General features: G+C 36.9%; 2 protein-coding genes across 8 annotated transcripts; both read left to right on the forward strand.

Annotated features, from left to right (window-relative positions):
* The first annotated feature begins 388 nt into the window (after positions 1-388).
* Positions 389-5098, forward strand: GAUT3 (galacturonosyltransferase 3). 4 transcript variants are annotated; one of them, XM_022280418.2, is made up of 9 exons: positions 389-580; positions 1038-1090; positions 1240-1288; positions 2168-2248; positions 2338-2475; positions 2763-2897; positions 2982-3316; positions 3404-4349; positions 4750-5098. In XM_022280418.2, exons 1-9 carry the CDS (start codon positions 515-517, stop codon positions 5023-5025), a joined length of 2079 nt encoding a protein of 692 aa, XP_022136110.1. In that variant the 5' UTR covers positions 389-514; the 3' UTR covers positions 5026-5098. The 4 variants fall into 4 exon arrangements, with proteins under 4 accessions (XP_022136110.1, XP_022136111.1, XP_087979342.1 ...); XM_022280419.2 differs by having other exon boundaries at positions 390-580; positions 2204-2248; XM_088123216.1 differs by having other exon boundaries at positions 428-580; positions 990-1090.
* A 1127-nt stretch (positions 5099-6225) lies between these two features.
* LOC111007553 (Pentatricopeptide repeat (PPR) superfamily protein) lies at positions 6226-12404 on the forward strand. 4 transcript variants are annotated; one of them, XM_022279953.2, is made up of 5 exons: positions 6226-9390; positions 9747-9976; positions 10173-10319; positions 10988-11369; positions 11487-12404. In XM_022279953.2, exons 1-2 carry the CDS (start codon positions 6896-6898, stop codon positions 9871-9873), a joined length of 2622 nt encoding a protein of 873 aa, XP_022135645.1. In that variant the 5' UTR covers positions 6226-6895; the 3' UTR covers positions 9874-9976; positions 10173-10319; positions 10988-11369; positions 11487-12404. The 4 variants fall into 4 exon arrangements, with proteins under 4 accessions (XP_022135645.1, XP_022135646.1, XP_022135644.1 ...); XM_022279954.2 differs by lacking the exon at positions 11487-12404 and adding an exon at positions 10440-10601 and having other exon boundaries at positions 10988-11478; XM_022279952.2 differs by lacking the exon at positions 11487-12404 and having other exon boundaries at positions 10988-11478.
* Positions 12405-13920: the final 1516 nt, after the last annotated feature.

The raw sequence follows: 13920 nt of genomic DNA on the forward strand, positions 1-13920 counted from the left end.
AGCATAATTAAATCAAAATCTAACTTAAGGTAAACTATACTTAAAAAAAAATTCAAAATTATGTCATATTAAAAAAAATCCATTTAAAAAAATATATTAATTTTTTGTCATTAAACGAAATTTCTCTCCTTTTTTTTTGGTAGTATAACAATTCTAGCGTATATTTAACCCTAACAGAAATTTTCCTCCTCATAATATGGTTACAAACAATTTCAACGAACTATGTTCGAAACCGTATTTATCAGTTATTTGATCATAATTTTTTTAATTTATGAATAATATTTCTTGAATAAGAAAAAATGAAAAATTTGTTATTAGTAACAGAATATTATAAAATAATTTCCGAGAAATCCTTTTTTTTCATTATTTTATTATTTTTATTTTTTACCTTCTCTTCTTGATCTACGGACTTGAAGTTCTGTTCGGCGTGACAGTCCCGCGCTGGCGGATGAAGACGAAGTGAATCCTGAAGATACTGCCTTCCTTCTAAGAATAATTTCTCTCCAATTCTGCCATGGAAGCTCTCCGAAGAAGAATTTCTCTGAGCTTTAATCTTCTGTTTCTCTTCTGCGTCTTCTTGGTAACAAGTTTCGATTCCTTTTCTTTTGGATGTTTTGGTTCCGTTTCTTTTTTCTTGTTGAAATGCGGTAATGGATTTACATATATGTTCTTCAAGATCTTTCTCATCCGGTACAGTAGCGATTGTGAGCTGAATTCCTCTAAGACCTCGATGTGGTCTTTGAATTACCTTTTTTCTTGCGGCTCTTGGAGTAGCATGATGTAGATTGATGCCGGTTGTTTTGATAGTTTTTTATTGCTCCTTAGTGAAATGAATCAGACTGTTGACTCTGATCTTAAGTTTGCGCTTCTGTTGTGTTGCAATCATTTCGTGATAGTGTTGCTCCGCTTGTATCTTTAGTTTGAGGATTTAGAAGAATTCATTCCGTAATCAGATCGTAGTTTTATATACATCTATTTCCGTTTTCCAGATAGATGCAGTTTAAGCGTCAAGTTCAAATGCCTAATTTTCGATGCAGGTTGTATTTCATGTTGGTCTCACTGGTGCGGATGCATCCAATGCTTCTCTCACGTAAGAAGATTGCTGAAAGATTTGCTATGCCAGCCATTTGTTTACTCTTCATTTAACTGTGCATTCTTTATTCAATTATCTTCTTGCACAGAGAGATGGTTTTCTGTCTGATAAATAAACATTGAGGCTTGATCTTTTTTATTCTGCAGTCAAAATGGCAAGCCCCTGCATCAATGTGTTCAGTGTGGAGATGAAGAGGTACCACACTTGTACCTCTTTGTGGCACATTTTACATCTAATGTTGTGGTTCTACTTTTTTTTTTTGTTAGTAAATATATATATATATATTTTTTTGAATTCAGATGTAGTCACTTGGTTGGTAGGTGAATTCCCATTATCATGGGTTAATAGTTTCCTTAGTTTAGGATATTTTAGTAGTGGATTGATCGCACGACATTGTCAAATAAAGGACTTCAGACTGAGTAATACTTGTGCAAAGATATGAAACCCTTAAAGATCACCCTTGAGGATTGACAATGTCAAATTAAAAGACTTCAGACTGAGTAATACCTGTGCAAAGATATGAAACCCTTAATGATCACCCTTGAGGATTAACATAGTCAAATTAAAAGACTTCAGACTGAGTAGTAGTTGATAGGTGATTTCCTATTACTAGATCATATCATCTAGCCTTTAGGTGAGTGAAACAGTAACCTTGTCTAATTTATGGCATTATTTGCACTTTGGTGTTATGCTTGGGGCAATAATAACAAGTGGTAATATGCACGCATACAGTTGATTTCTGGTCTAGTGGTCACTTCATGCAATTGTGAGGTTCCTTGGTTTATTCTACACATGTTCTTCTTTCCAACTTGTTTGGTTAGTCATATCCGAATTATAATATTTAATATACTTGAAATAAAGAGATGGCTAAAAGAAAAAATATTGCAACTGAATTGAAGGCTAAGTACTGATGTCACCAGAGGTCTTCTTGATGAAGTTATGTTTTATTTATGAGTTTAGTTATTGTCCTCACATTACTCAAGGTAGAAAGAAATTCTATCAATTAACTAAGTGTGGGATCGTTGCATATACTCAATTTTAATTTTATATCATTTATAAGCTTTCTGCATTCAGAAGATCGCACCCGGTGACCAATTCAAATGCTTGCAGGAACAAGAGACTGCCAATAGAATCAGCACTAATGCAGATGATAAGGTATTAACGTGTTATGAAGTTCATAAATTTTAATATTCTTTGCATTTAACACTTACAATATTTATGTTTGTATCATTCATTTCAAACAGGATATTGACATAATTGCAGCCTACAGTGATCCTTCTGGTGCTTTCCGCCTTGGAAGGGTTAAATTGAAGGATTTATCTGCCTCCTGGGTATGGGAAAATTCCATGGATGGAACCCACCACCAGCCACTGAGCTCTCAGGTACTGTGAATATTTTTAAGGCTGACTAAGTCCTCTTGAATATTTTTGTTTAGATAATGTACAATGGGGTTAAAACATGATTATATTATACCTGTGCCTTTTTTAGTTAGTTCCAAACTTTCCATATAACACCAAATCCATTCAAGGTAAAATGTCAGTGATCGATCTTTTTTCTTTAACTCTTGTTGTTATACTTCACAAAGGTCATAGTGGTTTGTTTAATATCATAATATTTGCCTGGTGTATATGCTCAGGTAAAATATAATTCATTTATTCTTTCCTTTCAGACAGACTCATTAGTTTCTGGGATGGAAAATGAAGAGAAGGTGGAACACTCTGTGGATGACCATCCTCCTGGAGAAGAAGGTGAAGCTGATTTTTCTCATTTATCATCAATGAATCCAGTGAAGCTAAAACGACGGGTAATCTTTCCGATGCTTCTACTTGGCTTACCCACATAGGTATTTTGAAGTAATTTCTAGTATTTAATTACTTGTTTATTTTAGGCAATGCGAAAGGAGAGGAGGGCTTTACGAGCTGCAGATTTGATTCGACAAGATAAAGAGATAGACAGTCAGATGGCAGCAGCCGCTATTGAACGATCCAAAAGCTTTGACACTACTGTGAAGGGAAAGTACAGCATTTGGCGGAGAGATTTTGAAAACCCAAAATCTGATTCCACCTTGAAACTTATGCGTGATCAGATCATTATGGCCAAAGCATATGCAAATATTGCAAGGTCAAATAATGAAACCACACTTTACAATACTTTAATGAAACACTGTAGAGAAAGTCAACTTGTCATCGGGGAAGCAAATTCTGATGCAGGGCTTCACCCAAGGTTTTAGAAAGCTTCATACTATATTCCTGTTATCATTTGAATATCTGTTATTAGTTTCCATGCCTGTTCTTTGTTTTTTTTTTGTAGTGCACTAGATCGAGCAAAAACCATGGGTCATGCTCTTGCAATGGCCAAAGATGAACTGTATGATTGTCTTACTATGGCGAGAAAGTTGAGAGCCATGCTACAGTCAACTGAGGACAATGTTAATGCCCAGAAGAAAAAGAGTGCATTCTTGACTCAGCTTGCAGCCAAAACAGTCCCTAAAGCCTTGCATTGCCTCCCTTTACAGCTTGCAGGAGACTATTTCCTGCAGGGTCACCATCTTAATCATAATGTTGACAGAGAAAAGACTGAAAATCCTTCTCTGTATCACTATGCAATTTTCTCAGATAATGTGTTAGCAACGTCCGTGGTAGTCAACTCTACGGTTTTGCATGCAGAGGAACCTGAGAAACATGTTTTCCATATTGTCACAGATAAGCTGAATTTTGCTGCTATGAAAATGTGGTTTCTTGTCAATCCTCCTTCGAAAGCAACAATCCAAGTTGAAAATATTGATGATTTCAAGTGGTTGAATTCCTCTTACTGTTCTGTTCTACGACAACTTGAGTCTGCAAGACTTAAAGAGTATTACTTCAAGGCAAATCATCCTTCTTCCCTCTCTGTTGGTATGGATAATCTGAAGTATCGGAACCCAAAGTATTTGTCCATGCTGAATCATCTTAGATTCTACCTCCCCGAAGTGTATCCCAAGTTGGACAAGATCCTATTTTTAGATGATGATATCGTAGTTCAGAAGGATTTAACGCCCTTATGGTCCATTGATCTGAAAGGCATGGTGAATGGGGCAGTGGAGACCTGTAAAGAAAGCTTTCATAGGTTTGATAAATATCTCAACTTCTCAAATCCAAAGATCTCCGAGAATTTTGATCCTAATGCTTGTGGTTGGGCATTTGGCATGAATATTTTTGACTTGAAGGAATGGAGAAAGCGAAACATCACTGGAATATACCACCATTGGCAAGATATGGTAAAGCCTATCAAATCTTTTTTCTGCTTTCCGCTTAACTACTTTGATATTCATTTTGTAGTTTCTTGACAAATGTCTACTTAGCTTGTGTTCTAAGCCACATATTTGGTCTGGTATCACAAAAAACAAGTGCCTCAAAACTTCTGTTAAATGCAACATGAAAATTTATTGCAAAGGACTAGAAAGTTAAGAGTAGATTAAGACATACTTTTGTTATGTTATTTCCCAAAGCACAAACTCTAATCAGAATCACGGAGCAGAAAATGTCTCTTGTTACATATAGACATGAACTCCAGAGTGCATAGCTTTACTTTGAAGTGTAGTTCCAACTCCCTATGCATATAGCTCTGCTTTTTAATTAAACATATTTCGATTGCTAATGGAAAAATCTCTGTTGCAGAACGAGGACCGAACGCTCTGGAAACTTGGGTCACTTCCACCAGGTCTGATCACATTTTACAATCTCACTTATCCACTAGACAGAGGGTGGCACGTGCTGGGTCTCGGATATGACCCTGCCCTGAACTTCACAGAAATAGATAATGCTGCTGTTATCCATTACAATGGAAACTACAAGCCTTGGTTAGATCTAGCCGTTTCTAAGTACAAGTCATACTGGTCTAAACATGTGATGTATGGCAACCATTATCTTCAGCTATGTAACATCAGTGAATAACAATTTTTTTCCCCTTCTCCCACTCAATTTTTCAATAGAAAAGAATATGGAATAGATGATTTTTGCCGTTCAAGTTCTAAAATTTTCCATACTGACCACCAAAGAAGCACAATTTGAGGACAGGGGAGCTAGATTTTTTTCACTGATAATGGTTAAAAGGTCCTTTTCAGGTTTTGCACCATGAGACTGATCTGGTTTCGGGGTAACCGTTACTGTGATGGGTGCCTTTAGTTAGTTCGTTGTGTATGCTGCTCGAACTGGACTTGGACGACGGTGGATGCCTCGTTCAATATACGGTATACCTGAAAACATTCTTATCCTCTAGATTTTGTATATTATGCCTGTAATGCTCCTCAAAAACTCTCCCACAAAATTGATAAAGATGCAAAATTTTTCTAGGTAACCGTTAGTTCTCTAGAAATGTATAGCCATTAGTCGCTTGGCTTGGCTCAATCAATGAATTAGACCAGACAGTTTTTTTTAATACGAATATGAAGATTTGAATTCACGACCTTTTAATATGAAATAGGTACCTTAATTAGTTGAGCTAAGTTCAGGTTGGGGACCATAGGTGCCTTAGTATATACTATCAATAAGCAATATTTTAGTGAATAAACTTTCCTATTGCGAGCATATTTGATGTTGAACTGAAAGGAATTTTTAGCGTTTCCTTCCATTTTTCTCAAGCATTTTGAAACTGGTTTGGGTCTGTAGGAACATCAATTCTTTTTATTCTGAAGTAGAGTTATCGTTGAACTAATTCAACAAATTTGGTAGTTTTGATTTTTCCCCTATTCCTTTTCTTATTCTTTTGGGTTTTTATTTCTTTGCCAGATAAGTACTGAGTGAAAAAATAGGTCTATGTTGTTTTAGTTCAACACATGGATGTAAGAATTCGAACCTCAGCTATGTTCAAGTTGGTAAGTTTATCTTCTTTTTGACTTTTAAATTTTGATTTGATCATACTTCACCTTGTTTATATAGTAAAAACTAATAATTAAAATTTAACATATAGATTAATGATATCAAAGCAAAGTTTGAAACGCATTTGAAGTTCAAAGAGAAGAAATAAAAAAAATAAAGAAAAAGTGTCAAAAGACGTGAAAGCTTGGCTAGCATCCTGAATTTAGTTTCTCGCTTTGCTGTCCCAATTGCATCATGTATATGAATTAACATCATAATAAAGTAATCTATCTACATTGATGACTTAATTTGTTAAGTTTATTAATTTAAAGTGTTCAATCATCTTACCCACGTGTACATGAAAGTTGTCATAAATAAGACAATCTTTAAGGTTTTAAAGACTTTTAGGAAACATTTTCGTTGGCAGACTATTCGGATTTTTTAGGTGTGAAATGCCATTCTTGTCCTTTTAGAACCCGAAAACCCACCCACCCCTCCTCTCCTCTTGCGTCTCTATGGAGATTGGATCGGGAGGATGGAGGAAGTGCATACATTTTTTAAGTTGGAGGAAGGAAGGATTCATGATGTTATTTTTATTTTTTTAAAAGAGCAGTCTTTTCTCTTCTAAAAAGTACTAATAGTCTAAAAAGGCCTTAAAAGTTGTCTTTATTTTTTACAATTTCCTACTTGTTATAATATATCACAAAAATAAAAAAAGATATGTATCGTATCAACTCACTTTAATTATCGAGCATAATTCAACTTAATATCAATTTCTAATCAAAAGATGTAAGTTCAAGATATTTCAAATTCAAATTTAAAAAAAAAAAAAACCAATCAAATTTTGCTGCTCACCGGCTAGACGACACTTCCATGCCGCATAATTTTCGTATTGTTGTTATTTGCTCTCCCGCGCTTTCCAACTGAAATTGCAAAACGGAGAAAAGGCAAACACGAAAGCCTGTAAATGGACCGAGCAACCAGACTCTCAAAAGCCATATACCTTAATTCCAACAATCCTAAACTAGCATGGCTTCTCTTCAAGCGAATCCTCTCATCCCCCATTGCCGCCTCCTCCTCTTTCTTCAAAACCTCTCTTCAATCTCTACCCGCAATCGCCCGCATCCTCATCACTGCAAAAATGCACCCAGAGATCGATCACCTTCACCAGCTCCTCTTGTCGCAGCACCGCGATTTCGCTCACCCATCCGGATTTTCACTTGTTCAATCGCTGGCTGGTTCGGGTCTCTTCGAAAGCGTCATATCTCAGTTTCAATCGCTCCGAACCAGGTTTCCCGATGACCCCCCTGCAATTTCTTTCTATAATTTTCTGTTTCGGTGCTCTTTGAAGGAGAGCCGTGTTGATTTTGTGATCTGGCTTTATAAGGATATGGTTGTTGCTAGAGTTAAGCCACAGACTTATACTTTCAATCTCTTGATACTTGCGCTTTGTGAAATGGGTCACTTAGAGAACGCTCGGGAAGTGTTTGATAAAATGTCTGAAAAAGGGTGTGAGCCTAATGAGTTTAGTCTTGGGATTTTGGTTCGTGGGTATTGTAGAGCTGGGCTCCATTATCGAGGTATTGAACTTTTGGACGAATTGACGAGCTCTGGAACTCTTCCCAATAGGGTTGTGTACAATACTGTGATATCTGCTGTTTGTGGAGAAGGTCAGACTGCTGAGGCTGAGAAATTGGTGGAAAGGATGAGAGACGCTGGTCTTTCTCCAGATATTGTAACTTTCAATTGTAGAATAGCCGCCCTCTGTAAATCTGGGCAAATTTTAGAAGCTTGCAGAATTTTTAGAGATATGCAAATAGATGAAGAGTTGGGGTTGCCTCAGCCCAATATTGTAACATATAATTTAATGCTAGAAGGATTTTGTAATGAAGGAATGCTAGAGGAATCCAAGGCTCTCTTTGATTCTATGAAAAGATCTGCAACTTTTTTGAGCTTGGAGAGCTATAATATATGGTTGTTAGGTTTGGTCAGAAGTGGACAGCTCCTTGAAGCTCGTTTGATTCTAAATGAGATGGCAGAAAAGAGTATAAAACCCAACCTTTACTCGTATAACATTTTGATTTATGGACTCTGTAAATATGGGATGTTTTCTGATGCAAGATCTATACTAGGCCTAATGAGAGAGAGTGGTCTAGCCCCAGATACTGTAACTTACAGTACTTTACTGCATGGATACTGCTGTAGAGGAAAGATAGTTAAAGCCAATTATGTTCTTCGTGAAATGATGCAGGTTGGTTGCTTTCCAAATATGTATACTTGCAACATTTTGCTCCACAGCCTGTGGAAAGAGGGGAGAGCATCAGAAGCAGAAGAGTTGCTACAAAAGATGAATGAAAGAAATTATGGCTTGGATAATGTAACTTGCAATACAATGATTAATGGCCTCTGTAAAACTGGGAATCTGGACAAGGCTATTGAAATAGTGAGTGGCATGTGGACCCATGGAAGTGCTTCTCTCGGTAATCTAGGGAATTCTTTTATTGGTCTTTTTGATGTTGGCAATAGTGGGAAGAAGTGTATGCCTGACTCGGTTACATATGCGACCATAATAAGTGGGTTATGCAAGGTTGGGAGGATTGATGAAGCAAAAAAGAAGCTTCTGGAGATGATTGGGAAAGGGCTATCTCCTGATTCACTAATATTCGATACTTTCATACATAGTTACTGTAAACAAGGAAAGTTATCATCTGCTTTTAGAGTTCTCAAGGAAATGGAGAAAAAAGGTTGCAACAAGAGCCTTCGAACGTATAATTCACTGATCGAGGGCTTAGGTAGTAATCAAATATTCGAAATATATGGGTTGATGGATGAGATGAGAGAGAGTGGAATTTCTCCTAATATTTACACTTACAATAACATTATTAGATGCCTATCTGAAGGTGGGAAAGTGAAAGATGCCACTTCTCTTTTGGATGAAATGCTGCAGAAGGGTATATATCCTAATGTATATACATTTAGAATTTTAATTGGAGCTTTCCTCAAGGCTTGCGACTTTGGAGCAGCTCAAGACTTATTTGAGATAGCTTTAAGTTTATGCGGCCACAAGGAATCCTTATATAGTTTTATGTTCAATGAGCTACTTGCTGGAGGTGAAACTTTCAAGGCTAAAGAGCTATTCGAAGCTGCATTAGATAGATCTCTTGCCTTGAAAAACTTTCTTTACAAGGACCTGATCGAAAGGCTTTGCAAGGATGAAAAATTAGATGATGCTAGTTTCATTCTTCATAAGATGATGGATAAACAGTACAGGTTTGACCATGCATCATTCATGCCAGTGATTGATGGATTAGGTAAAAGAGGAAACAAGCATGCAGCTGATGAATTTGCAGAAAAGATGATGGAAATGGCTTCAGAAACCGACCCCAGCCAACATGAGAATAAGATAATCCGCAGAAGATCAAATAATTATGATGAAGGTGATTGGCACAAGATAGTTCACAGGTACGATCATTTAAAATTATAATCGATGATGTGGTTTTCACTTTTCTGCACTAGCTTTAGTGCTCTTTTCAGTATTTTTTTCATCTGAAACGCCTTTTTGAAGAATATGATGGTCTTTTGAGGGTCTTTTTTTTTAAAATGTCGTAACCTTAAATATAGAGTGAAAGTCTTCTGTAGACGGACACTTTAGTACTGAATTGAAATTTCCAGTTATCAATTCAGTTGAACTTTAGGCTAAGAATAGTTAAAATAGTGAGGCTATTGATTTAATTGATTTTTTTGTGTTGTCAAAGAATACTTAATTTTGTGTTCTATGTATGTCATGTGCCTGGATTGCGGCTGCACAACTTCAACAGAAATGATGGCAGTGGGATTGCACAGAAAGCTCTTAAGCGTGTGTTGAAAGGATGGGGTCAAGGAAGTATTACAACTTTGCAGCCTCAGAAATTTAGCACTCATGATTACTGGGATGGTGATGCTTAAAGTTTTTTCAAGTTCTTGAGGGACAGGAAAACATGGGAATATGCTAAAACTTGCTAAGGTGCCGAATGTTGATGTCAGGGAGCAAAAAACATCTGTACATCAGGTAGAAATCTGGAATTCTTTTAACAAAGTACCATAACAATGAGAAGATAGATGGAGTAATTTCCAGTTACTCTTGAATCTTGAATCTAGGGTTTTACCTATTTTAGACTTGTCATGTAGGAACTAGGAATGATTGAGATTCATTTTGATATGCTGGCTTACTTGTAGTGAGATACCATGAATTTTTATTTTGTCAGCTCGTTGAGAAGAAAAGGAGCAAAAACGAAGAGGAAGAATAAATAGACAAGCATCGAGTTTTTGTTATACATCATTGAAAGTGGAAACTCTAGCACCACTTAGTAGTTTCACTGTGTCAGCTTGGAGATCCACAACAGGGCACTCTGGTAATAATTTTTTCCATGTTCAAATAATTTCTAATGCTTTCAATTTTAAATCTTGAGCTTGTTCTGTCCGGTATATATAGTTTTTGTTACTATAACTTATTTCTAAGTCCTATGGCCTAGGAAAATGAAATATGGAATGGAGCGTCAAACTAAGAGAACAGGGAGCAAACTACATTGCTTTTTTCATTGGCACATATGGAACAGACCATAAAAGAATTAGAAATGCCGAGGGTTCATCTCATTGTTATACATTGACACGAAAGATATTGAATTAAAATCACTGTAAGCACTTAAGAAATATCTCTGTTGTGAAAATACAGTATTCAGTGTGAAATGTTATGCAGACAGAATCAAGTAAATATATACTTTTTGGGGTGGGGAACTGGTTTAAATGCATATAAAGTCTCTAGCCTTTCATGTATTCTCTCAACTGGATAGATCAAAAGTGCGTGCTTATATGACACATACTTGGCTATAAATTTTTATAAACTGTCCTAATATGTTTTATTTAGTTTCTCTGCTCTACCATTTTTCTTATAAGAAAGATAAAGAGTGGCTCTTTTCCTGTTATAAGTTTCCTACTATTTTAATCCCACCATTAGCAACTGCTAAGTAATGATAAACAAGCGGTAAGTTCTATTCTAAAGTAACAAGTGCGATGGTTTCAGCAGGATGGGCTGCTACTTACTGCCAATGGAGCTTCCTAAAGCCTGCTGAGAAATCCATTGGAGGCAGAGTCTGATAGTCCGGCTACAAGATGCTCTGAATATTTCCTTAGACTCTTCAAGGTCTGCATCACATGTCAAGAGAACCCATTCCCCATCATCGTCAACGTCTTGTAATATCGTCTAAATTGAATCGCCTGGCAATCTCTAGCTGGGAGACTTCAATTGAGGGAAGCTTTTATAGAAGTACCCGATCTGTATCGCACCCTCAGCACCTCGAACCGAGTCAATCACAAGCTGGAGTTTCCTTAGAGAACGGCCTACTTTCTTGATCTTTCAAGAAGGCCACCTTGTTATCCCATGTTGCTTGCATATCCTCTTCAAAGTACATAAATGTTTTACTGAATGAGAAAAAAACCAAAAGAAAACTCTGATGAACTTATGCAACAAAAGTTGTCAAAGTTTCTTGTTAAGGATTTTATGGTTTTTGACAATATTGCAGGGTGAAAAGAGGACATGAAATCCAGCTGCCCAATAACCACACTGAAGAATTCAACATGTTTAGTGAAGTGGTTTAAACTCGGGGTATCGGGCTAAATAGCCTTTTTCAAAGGTCCATTTCATACCCCTCTCCTCATTTTTTGCTGACATCAATTTTGTGTGAAAATACGTATTTACCCTTTTCATTTTTTCTTCAAATTATTACTTTCTCCTCCATTTCTCTCTCATCTTCCCTCCCTATATGGTTACAAATTCTCTCTTTCTTGAAAAATTCAACCAACCTTCTCTCTTATTTACTCTCCATAAAAAAACCCTAAATATTTATTGCTATCTTCCTCCTTATCACTCCTAAGCCACATCTTCCCATTCCCATTCTTTTTTCTTCACCTCCTCTGAAAAAACAAGCAACAAGTTGCTCCATTTACAATTTTTTTTCGATGAGAGACATACGTCGAGAGCGGGAGCGAGAGGGAGTGAAAAGGGCGGGAGCGAGAGCGAGAGCCTTTTTTTGTGTGTTCTGTTTTTTTCTTTTCTATGTGTGGGTTTATGTGAACTCTTTGTCCTTGATGTTCTTTGTTGAGTTTTTACCTCTCTTTTAGACGTGACCCATTCTTTTGTGCGTGTATTTGTTATTTTATCTTTGAATTTTAAGCTCCAACAATTAAGTCATTGAGATGAGATGAATGAAAAATAAGGAAGAGAGAGGAGAGAGAAAAGTGTATGCCTCCGAGTACAAGAGAGAGAAAGAGAGAGTTGAGAGGAAGACGCCTGCTATCCCTTATTTTCAGAGCATCATCTAAATCCACCATTATATAATATATATCAGTTTATACTTTTAAGATCATGCACGAGATGGAGTGCTGAAAAGTTCAGTGAAAATCGGATACCGGTAGCGCCAGCTATCCCCGGCCGCCGTCGCTCAACCGCGGATACTCCTCTCTCCGGCAACTGAGTCAACTCGCGGCCTCCGCCGAGAGTTCCACTCGGCGAAAGAGTACAGCTGGCCACCGCAGTTAGCTGTCGCTTTCGTCGGTGGGGCCCACAGCTGGACGAGAACGTCGCGATCTTTCGTGCATTCTCTCAAGTACCCGACGGCGGTCTTCAGCCGCTCCTTCACGGAGAAGGACGGCGGCGGCTGAATCCACCAAGCCGGCTCATCTCATTTCCTTCCACGACGAAGGATTCCGACTGGAATATTTCGTGGCAGTTGTTGCGGCCGCTGCCGGCGGTGGTTTGATCTACTGGGAAGATTTGGTGGTGGTAGTGGAAGTTGCAGCCATTGTTGGGCGGCGGCGGCTCCTCCGCCGTTGGTTGCGAGAAGTTGACGCCCCCGCTGGCCGCCGTCTCCGGCATGCTTCCGTACGTTGTATTCGATGGAAATGGGCCGTACTGATACATAATTATATCTCGAATCTGAATATGAATAAAAGAATTTAATTTATTATAAGAAAAATTAAATTTAGAGTAATTTATTAACTTAACAATTTTGGTTGGAAATATATCATCTGATCAAGTTAAATAGGTTAAACACCGTGATCTCCTCTCCCAAACGAAGTTAAAAAATTTTTATTTTAAGTTGAAATTTTAGTAATGTTGTTTATTGTCCGATCGTGTCTAAATTTATTAAAGTTTAAATAATTAGTTTCAAAGACAATTTTTTATAAAGAAAATTTTTTATTTTAATAGTGATCGAACATGGTATAGGCATACTAATTCCAAAACTCTACAAATGAAGAGAAATGTTAAAAAGTATTATTAGATAGAAGCTTAAAATTAAGTTTAATTATATTAAAAAAAATCTTGAATTACTGAGTTAGGAATACAAATAAACACCGACCAATATTAGGTTATTCAACAGTAAAAAAGTTACAATACGATTTTATGTAGTAAACATTCAAACAACAAAGAAAAAACTAACAATACCCATTTAGAAACAATCCACAAAGAAGCATAAACTCATCAAGTTGTTTTGAGATCATCAGTGAAGAAAAGTCCTCCATGATTTTTCCCTCTTTTGAAAACTGTAATAGGAGTTTGACAATGATTAACTCTGATGCCAAATCCTCCGATCGATCCAGTTGAAAATAGCGAGAAAAATAAGAAGAAATATGAACAGAAGAAAGAAAATAACACATTATTATTCCATAGAATAAAGAGAAAAACCTTAATAAGAAGTAGGCATTATGCTGGATCTCTCTCTTACTCTTCACCTGGACACTGCTACTGCTGCTGACCCAGAAAGTGCTTTTTCACTCTACTTTTCAAGCAACAGTGGTTTGGTTTCCTAACAGGGAACCGCTTTTTGTAGGCATAATCTCACAGTTGGTTTGATGAATATGTAGACTCATGCTTTCTTAACTCATTCCGAACACTGAGTTTTCAATGCATCAATGATTGCAACACAGAAACAATTGGAATCAATTAAATATGGAGGT

The sequence above is a fragment of the Momordica charantia genome (genome assembly GCF_013281855.1).
Source record: "Momordica charantia cultivar OHB3-1 chromosome 4 unlocalized genomic scaffold, Mcharantia_2.0 BLBB01000004.1, whole genome shotgun sequence".
In the NCBI taxonomy this organism is placed as follows: domain Eukaryota; kingdom Viridiplantae; phylum Streptophyta; class Magnoliopsida; order Cucurbitales; family Cucurbitaceae; genus Momordica; species Momordica charantia.